The sequence below is a fragment of the Peromyscus maniculatus genome, chromosome 19, assembly GCF_049852395.1.
Source record: "Peromyscus maniculatus bairdii isolate BWxNUB_F1_BW_parent chromosome 19, HU_Pman_BW_mat_3.1, whole genome shotgun sequence".
NCBI classification, from domain to species: domain Eukaryota; kingdom Metazoa; phylum Chordata; class Mammalia; order Rodentia; family Cricetidae; genus Peromyscus; species Peromyscus maniculatus.
Window position 1 is genome coordinate 33,782,132 of NC_134870.1, and position 19,468 is coordinate 33,801,599.

At 42.0% G+C, this 19,468-nt stretch overlaps 1 protein-coding gene across 6 annotated transcripts in view; it reads left to right on the forward strand.

The window, feature by feature from the left end:
• Positions 1-11,393: 11,393 nt before the first annotated feature.
• Rbm27 (RNA binding motif protein 27) overlaps positions 11,394-19,468 on the forward strand; it is a 68,081-nt gene continuing 60,006 nt past the window's right edge. For 2 of the 6 annotated variants that reach the window (XM_042263694.2, XM_076555118.1), the window contains exon 1: positions 11,394-11,640. In XM_042263694.2, the coding sequence (XP_042119628.1) occupies positions 11,582-11,640 (59 nt within the window). In that variant the 5' untranslated portion in view covers positions 11,394-11,581. The remainder of the gene's footprint in view (positions 11,641-19,468) is intronic. The other 4 variants (XM_076555119.1, XM_042263695.2, XM_042263693.2 and 1 more) reach the window with 3 other exon arrangements.

The window sequence follows — 19,468 nt, forward strand, 5'->3', positions numbered from 1 at the left end:
GCATGTGCACGGTCCAGGTTTGTTCCCTAGCTCCACAAAAGAGAGCAACAGTCTTTGGGATTCCATTCATTCGACAACATTCATCTTGCATCCTTTATGTATATGACACTCTCATGCTGGAGAGACACTTAAACAAGATGAGAGAGTTATGTCTTTCATGGAGAGTAGAGACTAAAAAAGAAAGGTAGACATCAAACCAGCAGGAGCAATGAGAGCCCACTCAGAGGCTTTTAGAAGGGAAGGAATGTGGTCCTATTTATGTATTACAAAGATCATTCTGAAGAAGAATGGAAAAGAATAATAGTGAAAACAGGAAGCTACTACTGTTGTCCGGAAGTGATGGTGTCTTTCACTATGGAAGCATCCATTAAGAAGGAGAAAGAAATTAAGAAAATAAAGTTTGGAGAGTGGAGGAAGCCCTGAGTGAATGAAGTCCTGAAGCGAATGTGTGTTGGTGACATGGCCTTGGTCACATTGAGGACTTCAATGCCTCAGCCCCACAGAAAGGTCAAAGCCTCCCTCCCCAAGCGTGAGGCTTAAAGACATTGTTAGGATCCTGTACATGCGCTGCTTGGGGTCTTGCATTTTATGTCATCAGGGGGCACTGGTGACTACATGGTTATGCAATCTGTGCCTTAAAAAGCTGGACACGGACCCCCACCCTCTCTCTCTCTCTCTCTGTTCTCTGCTCTCTCTCTCTCTGTTCCCTCTCTGCTTCCTGCTCTCTGCTCTGGTCCCACCATCTCTCCCTCCCCCAGGCCTGGCTCTCCCCCCTCCTATCCCCTCCTTCCTTCTGATAAAGCTCTTTGTAACTCTGGTAGTCGTGGCCGTGGCCCGTGACTTTTCCGCTAGTAACCAGCTCGGCCACCAGCGCCGTTTACCTATCAGACATGACAAAGCTTTCCTGTGATCCATGTGCTTAAGACATCCATCATAACTTTCTCCCCTAGACATTTACAGTCTGAAGACTGCTTCCCTGCAGAGACTGTACCTACTAAGATTAGCTAAATCTGCCTCCTTGTTTAGCTGTGCATAATAAGCCTGCCTCCTTGTTTATCTATGTGTAATAAACATGCTGAACCACCAGGATGCTTCAGAGGAGCCCAGTCCACCCAATCCCGGCTTTTATATATATATATGTGTGTCTATGTGTTTATCTTTTCTTCATTCCCTGGCTACCCCCGGTCTAGCCAAGTCCTTGGGAACAAGGAAAGAGTCACAATAAAAGAGTTAGAGAGATGGCACAATGATTAAAAGCACTGGCTACTCTTTTATTTATTTATTTTTGGTTTTGTTTGTTCATTTATTTTTTGGGACAGAGCTCCTCTGTGTAGCCTTGGCTGTCCTGGAATTTGTTCTGTAAACCAGGCTGGCCTCAAACTCATAGAGCTCCTCCTGCCTCTACCTCCTGAGAGCTGGGATTAAAGGCTTGTGCCACCACCACCTGACTTTATTTTTTTTTTATTTTTTTGAAACAGGATTTCACTATGTAGTCCTGGCGCTCCTGGAGCTCAGTATATAGACCAGGCTGGCCTCAGACTCAGAGACCATCCTGCTTCTGTGCTGGAATTAAAGGGGTTCACCACAACCATGAGACTTTGGGGGCACAGGTATGAAGAGCATTTGCTATGCTTGCAGAGCCCCAGGAGCCAGTTCCCAGCACTTACATGATTGCTCACAACTACCTGTAACTCCAGTTCCAGGGGATCTAACACCCTCTTCTGGTCCCTGAGGGCACCAGGCATGCACATGGTACACAGACATATATACAGACAAACGCCTATACATATCAAATTTTTAAAAATTAAAGAAAATTAAAATGTTAGTGAGGAGCACTCTGACTTTTTGATTGGGAAGTACTGATTAGACCATGTGGCCTACCCTCTATCAGTAAATGTAATTAGGAAGGTAGCGCTGTGGGTAAGAGCTCCAGCTATAAATCCAACAGATCAATGTCATCATTTCCCGAGTGATCTCAGGGAATTCCACAAACTGCTCTTTAAAGATAATAATAGCATGTACCTCATCAGATTGCTATGAAGATGAAAGGGGTGATGTGTGAATGGACCCTGTTTCTGTGTGCACGTGTGTCTGTAAACATTTTTAAATGTTAGCTATGTATGGCATTAGGAAAATGAATCTAAAAACATTAGCCCGCTTTAATGGGAAAAAGCTTTACCTGTGCTTCTGAGAATCTCTCCCCCAGCTTAATTGAGCTTATGATCTCATAATTGTGTGGCACGCCTTTTCTGATTGCCAAATCATATAATGCTCATACTTCAAAACTCAGAGTAGAACTCAGTTTCTCTCTCTTTTTCCTTCCTAAACTTGCCCCATCGCCTAGGTCATTCAATTTAGTACATTTTCTAAAGTAGGATTCATAAGGTTATACTTAATTTTGACTTGTCTTTGAGTCCTTCCGTGTTTTTTTTTTATGCCTATTTACCTAACTTCTCTATTTTGAAATGACAAGGGATTGTGAGGAAAAGATTGTAGGCATTTTTAAAAATTTATTTATTTATTTATTTATTTATTTATTTATTTGGTTTTTCGAGACAGGGTTTCTCTGTGTAGCTTTGTGCCTTTCCTGGAACTCACTTTGTAGACCAGGCTGGCCTCGAACTCAAAGAGATCCACCTGCCTCTGCCTCCCGGGTGCTGGGATTAAAGGTGTGCGCCACCATCGCCCAGCCATTGTAGGCATTTTTCAGGATAGCTGCCCAGGTACATGATACTCAATGAGTATTTCATGGTTAGACAGATTTTTGTTGTTGTTGTTTTGTTTGTTTGTTTGTTTTTCGAGACAGGGTAGTTTTGGTGCCTGTCCTGGATCTCGCTCTGTAGTCTAGGCTGGCCTCAAACTCACAGAGATCTACCTGGCTCTGCCTCCCAAGTGCTGGGATTAAAGGCGTGTGCCACCGCTGCCCATCGAGACAGCTTTAATTTTTAATTGGTGTTCTCTTAGATTCATGTTCTACCTTTACCTTTACACTTCTTCAATTTTTTTTTTTTTTTTTTTTTTACACTGGCTTCATTAGGCAACCCAGGCCGGCTTCCAGATCACCTCGCAGCCAAGGCTTGCCAAGAAGGCATGATTCTACAGCTTCCACCTCCCAAGGCCTAGGATCACAGGTGTGAATCATCACACACAGCTGAACATTTTTTCCCCCATGATCCAAGCTATAAGAAGAAAAATAAAGAGAAGGAAGAATAATCCTTTTAGGACTTACAAGCTTAGTTGATGACAACATTATTCTGTATGCAACTTCCAACACAGTTCATGAGTCAGCTGAGGTTGGGGGTGTGTACAGTGGTTACTTTTATGGGCTTTGGAATCAGGTGCCAAGGTCTGCATTGAGGTTTGTCTATCTCTGTGACTTTAGGCAAGTTCCTTCAACCTAGGACCTCTGAGTACTCAATATAAAATGTAGATAATGATCAGACTTACTTCCTTAGGTTGCTGAGAGGATATGAGCTTGTGCCATACAGGGGACATATTTACCAGTGTCTGGTACATAGTTAAATGCTCAAGAAATATGGAGGAGGCAAGCAAGCAAGAACAATAAACACTACGGAAAGCCAGTGCCATCACTTACAGGAAACTCGAGACCTGATTGCCACAATCTGGGGACAGTCATTAAGTTAATGGAGACTGTGTCTTATTTTAGACAAATGCAACCGAATTAGGGAAATTATCGTTCTCAGGTACAAAATGGCTGAAAATCTTGTCGGCATTTCTTTTAAAGCAGTGATACCTGTAACTCCACCAGTCGCTTATCTAGACACCACCAGTCACTGATGCAATGATTCCAGACTCAGCATCCGCAAGGTGAGGCTGCCATCTTAAACATTCCACAGAGCACTGAGAGCTATGTCATGGGCTTATAAGGGCAATGTGACACCTGAGTCACTACACACTGCTTTTGAGACAGATGTGGTGGTCCAGCAGGCCTGTCATCTAGTAGGAAAGGCACGGGCAGGAAATGGAGAGCTCCAGGCCAGTCTCGGCTGCAATGCTAAGACGCAGCGGTAAAACAAAGAAATATCAGTGCCTGGTGACATAGGTTTATAATCTCAAGTACTCAGAAAGCCGAGGAAGGAGAATCGCAAATCCAAGGCCTGCCTGGGCTACACATCAAGTTCAGAACAGTCTAGGAAACATCGTAAGAACTTGACTTAAAATTTAAAGTTTTGAAATGGCGTCAGAAGTATTTCATGAGTGGTGAGTCCCTAGTTCTATCTCTAAGACAGAGAAGAAAGAAAGAAAAAAAAACAAACCACTTCTTGCCACCTAACAAATTACCCTAACCCCTGGTGGTAACAAACCATTCATTATCTCCCAGAGTTCCTGTGGGTCGGGAATTTGTACACCTTGCCAGTTTGAGTGCTTTCATGAGTACACAGTCAGGTGGTGATGAGAAACACAGTAGGAGCAGGAGAGCAGTGGGTTTGTTGTTGTTTGGTTCATTTTTTAGACAGAATCTTGGTATATAGCTCAGGCTATCCCAGAACTTTCATTCCTCCTCCCTCAACCTCCAGAGTGCCAGGAACAGGCATTTGCCACCACGGCCCTGCCCTACAAGCCATTCTTTAAACCTATTTTTTCCCCATTCCAGGCCAGTTTCTCAGGCCAAACACGTTGGTGTCAATCTTGACTCATATATGTCTTTTATACCCAAATTAATCTGTCATCGAAACAAATTGACTTTATCTTTAAAGTACATCCAGAGTCCAACTGCTCACCATTCACCTAGTCTAAACTTGCGTTCTCTCCTCTTGCTGGCTTCCCTACCTCAACTTCTGCCCACCTCTCTAGTCTGACAGACATGAAGCAGTCACAGTGACCTCATTTTTAGAAAAGATTTTATTCATGTATTTTGATTGTGATATGTGTGTATATAAGAGTCTTTCCTGGCTGAGCCATCTGGATAGCCCAGGATTCCTTTTCAGTTTGGTTGGTTTTTCATTTGTTTGTGAAGATGAAATAATGTTTATTTTTTTGTATGTATGTGTAAGTGTGTGCATGTATGCTGTGTGTGTGTGTGTGTGTGTGTGTGTGTGTGTGTGTGTGTGTGTGTGCCCATGGAGGCCAAAAGAGGCAGTCTAGTTCCCAGGAGTTGGTGTTATAAGCAGTAGTGAGCTGCTCAATGTAGGTGCTGGGAACAGGATGTGGGTCCTCTGGAAGAGGGTGTCACATTCCCTGGAGCTAGAGTTACAAGCAATTGTGAACCATCTATTGTAGGTGCTGGGAACAGAACCTGGGTCCTCTGGAAGAGCAGTAAGCACTCTTAACTCCTGAGTCATCTTTCAGATCCATCTTGTCATTCTTATCTACCACCCCAGTCAAGGTACAAAAAGGTTGCACTACCACATGGTTGCACCTCCCATTCAGTCTCCACTTTTAAAATCATGTTATTTTCAAATATTATATGAATAGAAACAGAAAGTATATAAATTTTGGAGACAGGATTTCTCTGTGTAGCAGGCCTGGCTGTCCTGGAACTATTTTATAGATTGGGCTGGTCTCAAACTCACAGAGATCTGCCTGCCTCTGTCTCCCAAGTGCTGGGATTAAAGGCATGTGCTACCACTGCCTGGCAACAGTTTTAGTTTTCAAGAAAGTGTCTATCTGCTTTTCAGAAAGGCTCTGCCATATTACATCTCCATCAGCAAGGTGTGAATGGTCTAATTCTTCTCTGTACCTACTATATCATTCAGTATTATACATTCAAATACACAAACATAAATGTGTGTATATATATGTATATATTCTAAAATGTATATATTTTTTAAATTTTTGAACCCCTTAAAACAGAGTTCTCTCAGGGAAACAAATCTGTTTTCAGAATAAAGACACTATTCAAGTTGACTCATTATTTGTCTACCAAATCACCTTGTGTTTATACAACTAAGATTCCAGCCACTCTTATTAAAATGACTTTTTTTTTCTGAGTCACATGAGTTGATCCAGGTGACCCAGACTCAGAACAAACTGAAACTTTAATTTTTTTTAATGAATTGCATATACAAGTTCTGCATTTATATCCTTTCTCCTCCCCTTTCCTTTTTCAATACCCTCCCCCATGATGCTTCCCCTCTCTCAAATTCATGGCCACTTTTTATTGTTGTGGTTTTGTTGTTTTTGAGACAGGGTTTTTCTGTGTGGCCTTGGTTGCCCTGGAACTCTCTCTGTAGACCAGGCTGGCCTCAGCCTCCCAAGTGCTGGGATTAAAGGCATGTGCCACCACACTCGGCTCCAATCTTACTGTCTTTACCCAAGAATAGTAGCTAATGGATGGTAGTATGCTCAATTCTGTGTATTACACAGACTACACAATGTTGAATGAATTTTGAAGTAACCACACAGCTCGGATTATAATGTTTGTTATCAAGATAATTTCATGACATAATGGAATATGTCATGAAATTATATTTGTTTTTATATATAAACATATATATGTTTATATATAAATATATATTTATATTATATATATGTCATGAAAATATTATTTCATGACATAATCATGGAATAAAAGGGGCATAGTTGAGGATGGATCCTTGTGTTGATTATTTTGTAGACTTTCTGGTTTGCAGTTTTCTTGCCTGTGACAAAGGCTTATATATTTAAGGGTGTTTAGGGGTAGTGTGAGAATGAGAGACTATAACAGTGTACTGAAACAGTGTACTTATCACAGGGTGGGTATAGAGTATGGGACTTGCTTCTAGAAGTTTCTATTTGTCACTGTCTCTTCTTCTCTGGTACTGGGGATTGAACCCGTTGGCCTTATATATGGGTAAGTGTTCTACTGAGCTATACTGACTACTTACAAATATAAGAATGAATATAACTTCAAATTTTCCTTTGTCTCTGGCATGTGGAAAGCAGCACCAATTATGTATCTGCATGTTGAATTAACATATGTATATACTGCAGTCAAGGTAGCCTAGTAACTGCATGCCTTGAGTAAATGCACCATCCATCCATTCATGAATTGCAGGTGAGTCAGTTCTTTATACACAATGCATGCTACCAAACAAAATCAATGGAAAAATTCTGGCTCATAGCTCCTGAATATATCTAAACCATCTGGCAAATTCAGTGAGCCAAGCATGGAGGTGGAATTGAATACATTGGTTGGACAGACTTACTCCCGTGAAAGCAACTGTTCTTTTTTTTTAACAAAAAACATAGAAAAAAATCCAAAACACCCCCTTAAAAACCCATTTATTTATTTACTTATTTGTGTATTTGCGTGCGTGCGTGCGTGCGTGTGTGTGTGTGTGTGTGTGTGTGTGTGTGTGTGTGTGTACATGAGCATGCTCCATTGTGCGCAGTGGAGCTCCATTGTGCGCAGTGGAGGTCAGAAGAGTCTTGTAGGAGCTGTTTCTCTCCATGTGGATCCCAGGGATTGAACTCAGGTTGTCAGGCTTGGCAGCAAGCACCTTTACCTGCTGATTAAACTCAGGTTGTCAGGCTTGGCAGCAAGCACCTTTACCTGCTGATTAAACTCAGGTTGTCAGGCTTGGCAGCGAGCACCTTTACCTGCTGAGCTACCTCACCTGACCAAACCAATTCTGTTATATGGTATTTATCCAAGAGACGGTTTACTATGTTCAAGAACTGGTCCTAGTGTTTATAAATCTTCACACACACACACACACACACACACACACACACACACCAGGTATATATACATGAATCAAATACCTAAATTAACCAAAGTGATTATGATAACACTGAAGCAGAGAAAAGAAGAAAAGTTAGGCAGAGGCAGGCAGATCTCCTTGAGTTTGAGACCAGCCTGATCTACAAAGAGAGTTCCAGGACAACCAGGGCTACAAAGAGAAACCCTGTCTCAAAAAAACAAATAAACAAATAAATAAAAATAAAGGGCTTGAAGTTTAAAAAAAAAAAAGAAATTAGGTTGTAAATTTGTTCAATAAATACATTAAACATTTTGCTGTTGTTGTTTTCAAAACAGGGTTTCCCCGTGCATCTCTGGCTGTCCTAGAATTCACTCTGTAGACCAGGCTGGCCTCGAACTCACAGAGATCCTCCTGCCTCTGCCATCCAAGTGCTGGGATTAAAGGCATCTATCACTATGTCCAGCTTTTGTGTTTGGTTTTTAGAAAAAGATTGATTCATTTTTATTTTATGTGCATGTGTGCATGCCTGAAACTCTGTATGTGCACCAGAAAACGATGTCACGTCCACTGGAACTGGAGTTCCAGGCAGCTGTGAGCCACCAGCATGGTGCTAGGAGTGCCCCTTGGCCCTGTGGAAGAGCAGCGAGCACTCTTCCACTCTTAACTGCTGTGCTATATACTCTTGTTGTGGTTTTTGTGTTGTTGCTTTTTTTTTCTTTTTTTTTCTTGTTTGAGACAGCATCTCTTTATGAAGTTCTGATTATCCTGGAACTCCCTACATAGACTGGACTGGCTTCAAATAACAGAGATACACCTGCTTCTGCTTTCCAAGTGCTGGGGTTAAAAGTACATGTCATCACACATAGCTTGTTGTTTGGTTTTGAGGCAGGGTGTTATTATGTAGCCCAACATGGAAGTGGCCTGAGACTCATCACTATTCCATCTCTGCCTCTAAGTGGTGGGGTTACAGACATGAACCTCCATACCTTGCTCACACCTTGCTTATACCGTCAAGAATTAGGCCTGATCAAGTCACTTTTTAAATATTATTTATTTGCTTATTTCTTTTCTTGATTTTTTTTTTTTTAAAGGCAAGGTTTCAGGCAGCCCACCCTGGTCACCAATTCACTAGGTAGCTGATACTGGCCTTGAACTGCCAATCCTTCCTCCTCTACCTCACAAGCATGAGTGTGAGTGTGTAAGCGTGAGTGACGACTGCATTAGGATTTGTTCTTTAAAGCTTGTGTCGTTTTTGAGGGTAACACTGTCATTGCTGAAGTGAAAGAAAAACATGAGGAAGCATTAAGGGGGGGGGAAGGGAAGAGGGAAGAGGGAGCAGTGGGATGTGGGAGGGTTCTGGAGGCTGTGATTCCGGAGAAACCAACTCCTCTCTCTGGGCCTTCCCTCTTGTTGGTAAATAGGCCTCCCATTTTGTTTCTCCTTATAAGGGGTATGCAAATGGAGGCCAGGAAGCCAAACTCCGCCCGCACCTGACTTCTGCACCTGTGAGATTACAGTGCCATTGACATTTTTAAGTGATTGAAAAAAAAATTGAAAAGAATAATATTTTATGAAATGGAATCAGTCTTGATGTCCATGAACAGGCGAACGGATAATGAAAATGGGCTACATACTCACGATGGGATTTTTATTCAGCTGTAAAGACAAATAAAATTATGAAATTTGCAGGAAAATGGATGGGTCTGTGCATTATTATATTAAGTGAGGTAACCGAGTTCTGAAAGGTAAATATTGCATATTTTCTCTCATTTTCAGATCCTAGCTTTTAATATTTACATACATGGGCGTGAGTGAGGTCCTGATAACAGAAAGGGGGTCATAAAATGGAGGAAAGCCACACTGAGGAAAGGGTGAGGATAAACGGACACTTGTGAAACTCGTGTGGCATGAGAGACTTACTAGAGGTATAAGAGTAAAGGAACAGGCTGGAGGGGGTGGGGGAGAAGAGAGAAGAAGGTGGAGTAACAAAAACAAACTGAAAATGAAATAATGATGATAACATTGGGTGCAATTTTTTTTTTTTTTTTGGGCAGAGGCTGGAGAATAGAGATGAGTCTCAGGCCAGTTCCAAGACCCTGTCTCAAAAGCCAAGAAAAATAATACTTTATGATACAAAAACTTGGAATTGACAGTTTTATTCATTAGAAATTTCAGGCTACTGGAACACAGCCACGATCACTTGTTTACGTATCATCTATGGCCAGATTCATGCCAAGTCATTTCATGTCGAGTAGTTGCCCACATTGATCTCAAAGTTCACATAACCAGACATGTTTACCATCATCTGGCTCCCTTTATAGAGAGCAAGCTAGTTCTCTATAAAGGTACCTGTTCTATGTACGGTGTATTTAGTACAACTGCTTATTTTGTGTTGATCCACCTCTTTTATGTGAGATATGTGCTCATTAGGTATTTTCCAAAATGTTATTATACTACATAACTCCACAAACAGTTCAGTTATCTAGAAGAGGAATTTCCCCTCCAATGGACGCTAATGCTTTAGTGTAAGTACATAACAGGGTCTTCGTATTTGTTACTGAATCAACCTTTTAACACCAGGGACAAGCCACTATTTTAAGAACACCAACAGGAATTTCTCATCTAATAAAAACTCAGTAACCTATTCTTGGCAATTTCCAACTCTCCTTTGCCATTATTTATTTATTTGTTGGTTTGTTTTTTGAGACAGCCCAGCTTTGCTGTTATTTTTTAAATGATGTTTGCTGATCAAAATTCTCCCCGAAAAAGAGAACAAAAACAAACGAGAGAGAGAGAGAGAGAGAGAGAGAGAGAGAGAGAGAGAGAGAGAGAGAGAGAGAGAGAGAGAAATTGAGAGAGATTTTTATAGCGCCAGGTGTGGTAGTGCACGCTTTAATCCCAGTACTCAGAAGGCAGAGGCAGGTATCTGAGTTAGAGGCCAGTCTGGTCTACAGAGAGTTCCAGGACAGTCAGGGATATACAGAGAAACCCTGTCTCAAAACACACACACACACACACACACACACACACACACACACACACACACACACACACACAGAGAGAGAGAGAGAGAGAGAGAGAGAGAGAGAGAGAGAGAGAGAGAGAGAGACTTTGTGTAATTGAAGCTTAGCAGCAGTAAAAAAAAAAAAACCCAAAATAAATAAACAACAACAAAAACAACCAACCAAAAAAAAAAAAAAAAAGAAAAGAAAAAGAAAAAAACCAAAAAAACAAAAACCCAAACAAAAACAGAAGCGTGAGCGCCGATCATCAAAATGAGTGTGTAATGAAGAAAAAAAAAAAAAAGCAAGATCTTGCTTCTTTGCAATGTGTCCAGCGTGAACGCATTGCACGTTGTGTTGCAGATTTACTACAGCTGAGTCATTTCGGGACACCGGAGTGAGTTTCCAGGGAAAAAACGAGCGGAAGGAACCAGGAAGAGGGGCTCTCCGGGTTCCCCCAGGCACTCCTAGCAGTAGACACCGGTATTCCGGGCGTGGGTGGCGGCGTGGTGAAAAGAGGCGCCGCGGACCCTTTAAGAGGCACAGCACCTTCTCCAAGATACCATCTTGCACCGGGAGTTCACTGAACTCTCCACCTACCTTGCTAGGTCCCTCCGCCCTCACTGGATACGGCCGGCAGGCGGGGCGGGTGGGCCTTACGATTGGCCCATCGCGCGCGGCCCTCTCTCGCCTATTGGTGAGTGCGCCCGTCACTCCACGTTACCTCCCGCCCCCCGGAGCCTCCAGGCTAGGTTGAGTGGGGCTCTTGGGTTAGTTCCTGTTAGGCCCCGGCCCAGGGAGTAGGTGAAGTCTCTAAGATGCCCGGTGGGTCAGGGCACCCGGAGCTGTGAGGGAACGTGAGGCGGCGGCGGCGAGCGGAGACCCGCGGCGGGCCTTAGGAGGAGCGGCGGCCGAGCCCGCCTTCCCTGCACCATGCTCATAGAGGATGTGGATGCCCTCAAGTCCTGGCTGGCCAAGTTACTGGAGCCGATGTGAGTGCGCCGGGCCGCGCCGGGCCGGCGGCATGGGCGTTGGGGACCCGCGGGGGCGTGGGGGAGGGGAGGCGGGAGCCCGGGCCGCCCGCCTCGTACTCGTCCGAGGTGGTGTGAGGTGTGTGTGTGTGTGTGTGTGTGGTGGGGGGGAAAGGGGCCGGGCACGGGCGGCGGGGCTTCCCCGAGTACACTGGGAAGCCGGCCCGGGCTGCAGGCCGGCGGGAGGACTGAAGGACGCCGACCTGGGAGCTGGGGCGGGCGGCGTGGCTGTCGAGGGATTTTTAAATGTGAAAGCTGAGGTGCGGGACGGCGCGGCGGGCTGGAGGACTTCGCAAACAGTGGCCAGGAGCCCGGTGTCGAGGGCCTTCTCGGAACAGAGGGGGCCGGGAAGGGAGAGCAGGGGGTCCTGGAGCTTAGTCGTAATTATGGGTGAGCTCCGAGGGGGATGAGGCTATTTGAAGGGTTTGAAAGATGGAGTGCTGAAGTGCACATGGGCGCATGGAAGGGTTTTGATAGATTATCCGGGAGCTCATGAGCAGGAGAGCAAGGGTACTCAGGGATTTTAAGGTGTTCTTGAGGAGTTGATGGTAGAATTGATAATTTTTAGATACCATAGGATGTTGGGGGAAAGAGTCGAGATTTTTAATGTTTTATCGAGGGTTAAAAGAACCAGTGTATAGTATGGATGATGAGGTTGAAGCGGGTATAGTTGCAGCATCTTTTTAAAATTTTTATTAAAGATACAGGTATTAGACGAATAAAAGGGGCACAAGAAGGACCTTGTAAACATTGTTGGAAGATGATAGGGCAACTGTAATTGGGGCGTAGGGTGACTGTTGAGCGGCAAGGAGAATGAGAGACCTGTCCTCTGAAGATGTTTTGAGTAGTGTCAGTTGTGGGAATCTCATTGAGAGCCTTGACAGGGACAGCAGAGGCGTCAACTTCTTGTTTTAAGAAAGTAGAGGCTGCGTGGAGTGGCTGGAGATACTCGGGTGTAGCTAGTCTCTGGCACAGACTTGTGGGGAGGAAAGGATGGAAGGCAGGAGAGACGAGTCTAGCCGACTTTGAAGAGAGCGTGGGAAACGGAATGGGAGGGAAAGAAGCATTTCCTGCGCGCTCACTCTCCGTCTCCATCTCTCTCTCTCTCTCTCTCTGTCTGTCTGTCTCTGTCTCTGTTTATTTGCCTTCTAATTACCCCCCCTCCCCGGGTGGTTCGAAGAGAAAGGCTGGCCTTGATTCATGAAATCAGATTACTCTAGTTAAAAAAAGAAAAGAAAAAGGTGTTTTTCAGGGGATGGAAATGGGAAGTAGTCCCAGAGGTGTGGAGGTATGATAAAGTTGAGGCTGTTGGGAGACATTGTCATGCTTGCTTTCCTGTTCATCTATTATTTCCTCCCCACCCCCACCCCCAAGATACTTGGTTAACTAACTTTTTGTTTTTGTTTTGTTTTGCTACTTTGTTTTTGGAGGGGTGGGGGATGGGAAGGTACCTCAGGAGGAGGGTCAGGAGGAGGGTCATCTGCGGAGGCAGGATGGTCAAGGAGGCTGTCTGAAGAAGTGATACTTGCATTCTGAGAGTGAATGAGTAGAGCATAGGTATAAATGAATGAATGAGTAAATAAGCCTGCAGTAAGGACTTCTCAGGTTTAGATGAATGGTAGTCAGTCCAGTTAGAATGAAAATGACCTCTGAGCATACTTGAAAGTTTGGTAGAATAATATTTGCATCCTTTTTCTACATTGGAAAGTTTTAGAGCTCTAAGATGGAAATGGATTGTGATGTGCAATTTGGAAATAAGATAGAACTAGGTAAATTTACCATACATGAGGAGAACTAAAAAAAGGGGGAAAAGTCTGTATGCTTTTAAAAATCATTTGTATTTTTCTCTTTTGGTTTTTCGAGACAGGGTTTCTCTGTGTAGCTTTGCTCCCTCGAACTCACAAAGATCCGCCTGGCTCTGCCAGTGCTGGGATTAAAACGTGCGCCACCACCGCCCGGCTGTATTTTTCTTAACACGGCAAAGAGTGTTCTGAACACCAGCTGTCCTGTTGTCTTTTCTTGCATTGTAGGATATTGAACCCAGGGCCCGACCAGTGCTTTGCTGAATCACAGCCCCAGCCATCCCACCTTCTTTTTTTTCTCCCTCCTAAATTTTCCCTGGTATAAGCTCTCATCCTGTTGGTTAGTAGAGCTCTTTATTATCTTTTAAAATTTAATCTCTTAAAAGTATTAAATGTATGTTCTGTGTATTGGGTAGATAGTAACAACTTTTAGCATTATAAGTCCTTTTATTTAGTTTTTTGAAGCACCCTAAAATGTTTTACTAGATAGTGAAGGTACTAGCTAGTACTTTTCTTTTTATTTTTTCATTTATTATTATTTTTTTATTTTTCAGGACAGGGTTTCTCTGAATAGCCCTGGCTGTCCTGGAACTCACTCTGTAGACCAGGCTGGTCTCCAATTTATAGAGATCTGCCTGCCTCTGCCTACTGAGTGCTGGGATTAAAGGCCTGCACTACCACTCACCAGCTCTTTTCTTTTCTCTTAAGGTAAAATCTAGTGTAGGAATGTCATCTTTCTTACTAATGATGTTTTTGTTGGGGTGTTTTGTTTTTTTTTTCCTGGACTGACAGTTTTAATTATTCTGTAGTCTTGAATGAAAATTACATTTTAAAATGAATGTTTGAGAGATGGCTCAGTGGTTAAGAGTATTTGCTAGGCCGGGTGGTGGTGGAGCACATGCCTTTAATCCCAGCACTCTGGAGGCAGAGCCAGGTGGATCTCTGTGAGTTCAAGGCCAGCCTGGTCTACAGAGAGAGATCCAGGACAGGCACCAAAACTACACAGAGAAACCCTATCTCGAAAAAACAAAAACAAACAAACAAAAAAAAGAGTATTTGCTGCTCTTCCAAAGGACCTGAGTTTGGTTTCTAGAACTCATGTGAAGTTGTTCAGTCTGTAACTCGGGCTCCAGGGGATTTAACATCTTTGGCATCTGAGGATACCTGCACTCACATGTACATACCAAAATGCAGACATACACCTACAAATAATTAAGAATAGAATAAGAATAAATCTTCAAAAAAGTAAACGAATTCTTGAAAGCTAGGCATGGCATTGTACACTTGCAGTCCAGCACTCTGGAGGCTGAAGCAAGAGGATTGCCATGATTCCCAGGCCAGCCTGGCCTGCATAGTGAGTTCCAGCTTAGCTAGCACTATGTAATGAAGATCTTGTCTCAAAAGAAGAAAACCAACCAACCAAACAAGATTGCTTGATTTTAGTGTTAAAACTTAATTTGTGTTGATTTTCAAGTCAAATTGAAACACACAGCATTCTTTGTTTTTGTTTTTGTTTAGAGACAGTATTTTCCCATGTAGCTTGTAGCCCATGCTGGCCTCAGACTTCTGACAATCCACTTGCCTCGGCCTCCTAAGTACTGGGATTAAAGTTACTCATTGAAGATTAGAAAAGAAAAAGAGTTAAGCTGGCGTCATATGCTAAGCCATATAGCATATACTTCCTAATGTATGCTAAACCCTGAGTTTGGTCTCTAGCATACAAACATAAGCTAAGTAAGAAAAAAGACTTAACATTACTAATTAGACTAACAATGTGTCTTTGCTATGAAAGTTTAATTTTTAATTTATAGTATTGGTTTTAGAAAGAGATGTTGATAAAAAACAGTAAGTGCAAATGTCATAGATCTTCATTCCTGGTACACTGTCATGGCAGATTACTTTTTGTTTAGATATTCTAAAAACATAATAAGTATATGCTAGTGTGGGTTGTGTTTGTAAGTTTACTTATTTCATATTCTAGATTCAAGAACACTTCATGGCAGATTGACATGTTATTACAACATAGCATTTCAGAGCAGTTGTCAGGCTTTGAGATAATGTAGTTGCAGTGGTTAGGTTGGAATCAAGCTATGGCTGAGCACATGAGTTCGGTTGTACTTTTTAAAAAGATTTTATTTTTATTTTATTGTATGGGTGTTTTGATTTGCCTCCATGCATATCTGTGCACTTTGTTTGTGCTTGTGCCCATATATGCCAGAGAGGTATTAGGTCTCCTAGAATTGGAGATAGAGATGATTGTGAGCCATTTAGGGTCCGGTAGAAGAGCAGCCAGTATTCTTAACCAGTGAGCCATCTTTCCAGCCCTGGAAGGAATAACCCTTTACCTCCCTTAGCTTTCTGGGAAAGACCATTACCACCATTTTTGATGGCAGTACACTAAAAGGGGAGGAAACTAGGTAAAGAATTAAAGACAGACGAGACCAACAAATCTTGGGTCCTTATTTTTCTTAAAAAGAATCGTAGACATCCTTGTCAGAGATAGCATATAGGCATTATGTATAAATTATGATGTTATGGCATCATTTTATCAGAAATCACTACTCATTTTAAGAAATTAATTTGTGTGTGTGTGTGAGCATGCGCGCACATGTATGATTCTACATGGAAATCAGAGGACAACTTGTAGGTGTCCATTCTCTCCTACCATGTGGGTTCCAGGGATCCAGTTCAGGTTATCATGTCTGTTGGTGGGTGTCTTTATCTGCTGACCTATCTCTCTGGGGCCAAGACAAGCATTTTTACTTAACACACCTGCATTTCTACCAAAATAAAAAAGATTTAACTTTTTTCTTTTACAATACTAAGATTTGAACTTGGGACCTAGTGCATTCACCGCAAGTACTGTACCACTGAGCTCTCTGAAGGGAAATTTTAAACATTTGTTGCTTCTTGTTTGGCTTATTGCAAAAGTTTGTCTTAGTATGTTTCCCTCCCCCTCTTGTTTTTTTTTTTTTTTTTGGACAGATCTTACTATATAGCACATATTGGTCTGGATTTCACTGTTGCCCAGAGTGGCCTTCAATTCACTCACAATCCTGCTGAATTCTAAGTGTTTTGATTACAGGTTGTGTGCCATTGGTGTGTGTTTTTAAAAGACTGGTGAGGTTTGTAAACTTCCTAGACAGTTGCTTCTGTCTGTGTATTATAATGGAACATTGTGTGAATCAGGGCAGTGAGTTTCTACTTCTTTATCTGTCTGATTCATTTTGATTTTGCAGAAATTATCGTTCTCCTCTTAAATATTAACGTTTTACCTATCTTACAAATATAGTGTGGTAATAATGCAGACTCTCAGAAGTGTTCTTCATGCATTAGGTACCATACATTTTATTTTATGAATAGGAAGATACACTAAGCTTTGTAGATATTTTGCTTATTAATGTTAGGTACTGCTACCATCTTTAACAAATGTCCATTTGTCTTGTGTATAACACAGCCAGTGACTCATTGCCATCCTATAAGTAAGAATAGGGCTTGCAGGGCTGGAGAAATGGCTCAGGGGTTAAGAGCACTGGCTGCTCTTCTAGAGGTCATGAGTTCAATTCCCAGCAACCACATGGTGGCTCACAACCATCTATAATGAGATCTGGTGCCCTTTTCTGGCATTCATGCATATATGCAGGAAGAACACTGTATACCTAATAAATAAATAAATCGTAAAGAAAAAAAAAAGGAGTTGCTAGTGAAAGTCATGGACTTGGCATGTAGTTTCTGTGAGTTCTGACCATTTCAGAGTCTTTCAAACTATAATAGGAAGTACATTATTTTGGAGTATGATGGAAAGGACAGCAAAAGCTTCAAGAGTAGGATTATTTTATTGGTTCATATTTATTGGTTCAATAGTCATGGCAGGTATGGTTCACATCCTGGAGTAGGCTGGCAATTCTTAGGACATTAAACTCTGGCTAGTTATCATTATAGTTGCTCAAATGGGAGGAAACATGAGCGATTGATCACTAGTTCTGATCTAGGGTGTAATGAGTATTTGGGATGCTGTTCTTTTTTTTTTTCTTTTTTTTTTTTTGTGTGTGGTTTTTTGAGACAGGGTTTCTCTGTGTAGCTTTGGTGCCTGTCCTGGATCTCGCTCTGTAGACCAGGCTGGCCTCGAACTCACAGAGATCCGCCTGCCTCTGCCTCCCAAGTACTGGGATTAAAGGCGTGTGCCACCAACGCCCAGCTTTGGGACTCTATTCTTAAGATGGAGAAATATTCCGAATTTTCTAAAGTGCACTAGTGGCTTGGCAGAATCCTTGTGCCTATAGCACGGCATGAGACTTGTTTAAGGTGACCTTCACAGGCTTATAGGACGGGTTATTTTGCCAGATGACTTGTTGACATATTTTGGTGTACTAAGTTAAGAGCATACTTGTTCTTATGTTCTTGTTTTGCTTCCTAAATATGTCTGACTTCATTCTTGCTGGCCTAATAGCTATAGACTAGAAGCCAGAGTTGCTTTTATAGCCCTGCATTTCCTATCACTGTGCTCTCTCATCCTCGTACAGTGCTTTTGCTTTTGTAGTTAATCCATGTCTTTTTGTACCATATGTGATTTTGTTCTGTAATTTTTTTCATAGTCATCTCCTAGTCATGTGACTTGAAGAGCAAGGTCGGTTTTACTAAAAGTAATCCAAGTAATCAAGCAAGAGACTTGGCACTAAGCTAAGTGGTGGTGGTGGCAAATGCCTTTAATACCAGCATTTGGTAAGCAGAGGCAAGTGGGTCTCTGAATTTGAGGCCAGTCTGGTCAACAGAGCGAGGTCCAGGACAGCCAGGGCTACACAGAGAAAACCTGTCTTGAAAAATCAAAAAAAGAAAGAGACTTGGTACTTAATTTCAGTAAATGTTGAAATGAATAAACAGCCTCATGTGTATATTTTGATTGCTAGACAATTAGAAAATTAAGCTCAGACTGGGAGTGCAGCTTAGTGATAGAGTAATGCAGAGGGCCTTGGGTTTGAGTCTCAGCATAAAAAAGATTTGTTTTTTGCTAATTTAAATTTGTGTATATATTTAACTGGTAGTAGCTGTTCTAGGATCCATAGTTCAGATAGCAAAGTGGCATTTGGAGCTGACAGATGGATGTGTATGTCATGCATATCATCCAAAGCAAAACCAAAAACAAACCTGGAGGTATCTCTTCCATATTTTAATTAAGAGTATTAATTAACCCCTAATTAAGAGTAAGATGGGGGAAAAAAAGAGTAAAAGGAAGCCAGGTGTGGAGGCACATGCCTTTAACCCCACCATTTGGGAGGTACAGGCAGGGGGATCTCTTGTGAGTTCCAGGACAGCCAGGGTTACATAGTAAAAACTGTCTCAAAAACAAACAAACAAAACAAACAACAACAGCAAAAACAAACAAAACCAAAAAAAACAACCAACAAAGAATAAGATGAGCTAGGTGTTGTGCACTCCTTTAATCCCAGCACTTGGGAGTTTGAAGTCAGCATGTTCTACATGCTAGCGATGGCCATGTAGTGAAACCTTATCTCAAACAGGGGGTGGGTAAGAGGAAAGTGCTGCAGTCTTGATGTTAATGTCACCCAATATTCATGTGTTGAAACTTAATCCCCAATGTGAGGGTATTAAGAGGTGAAGCCTTTATTAGTGCACTATAGAAAATAAAATTATCAGTGTTTATTTTCAGTTTCTCCTTTATGTAGGAACTTTGCATAAACACTCACTGTGACATTTTCTAGCTTGATTTGTATTTGACATTATGTCAGAAAAGCATTTTCATATTTGTGTGTTACTTATATAGCCAGTCGCACTGTGCATGCCTAATATTTCCTACATCGTGGTTTCTCTGACTATTATTATTATTTGGTTAGAAGTAATGCTATCTTTCTATAATAAACAGATTTTTTTTAGTGTCTGAGTGTTTTCAGTGTTAACCTTTGTTTTTTCTGTCTAGTTTTTAGTAAATATGGATATTGGTGGCTGTTAATACACATTAGGAGTAGGAG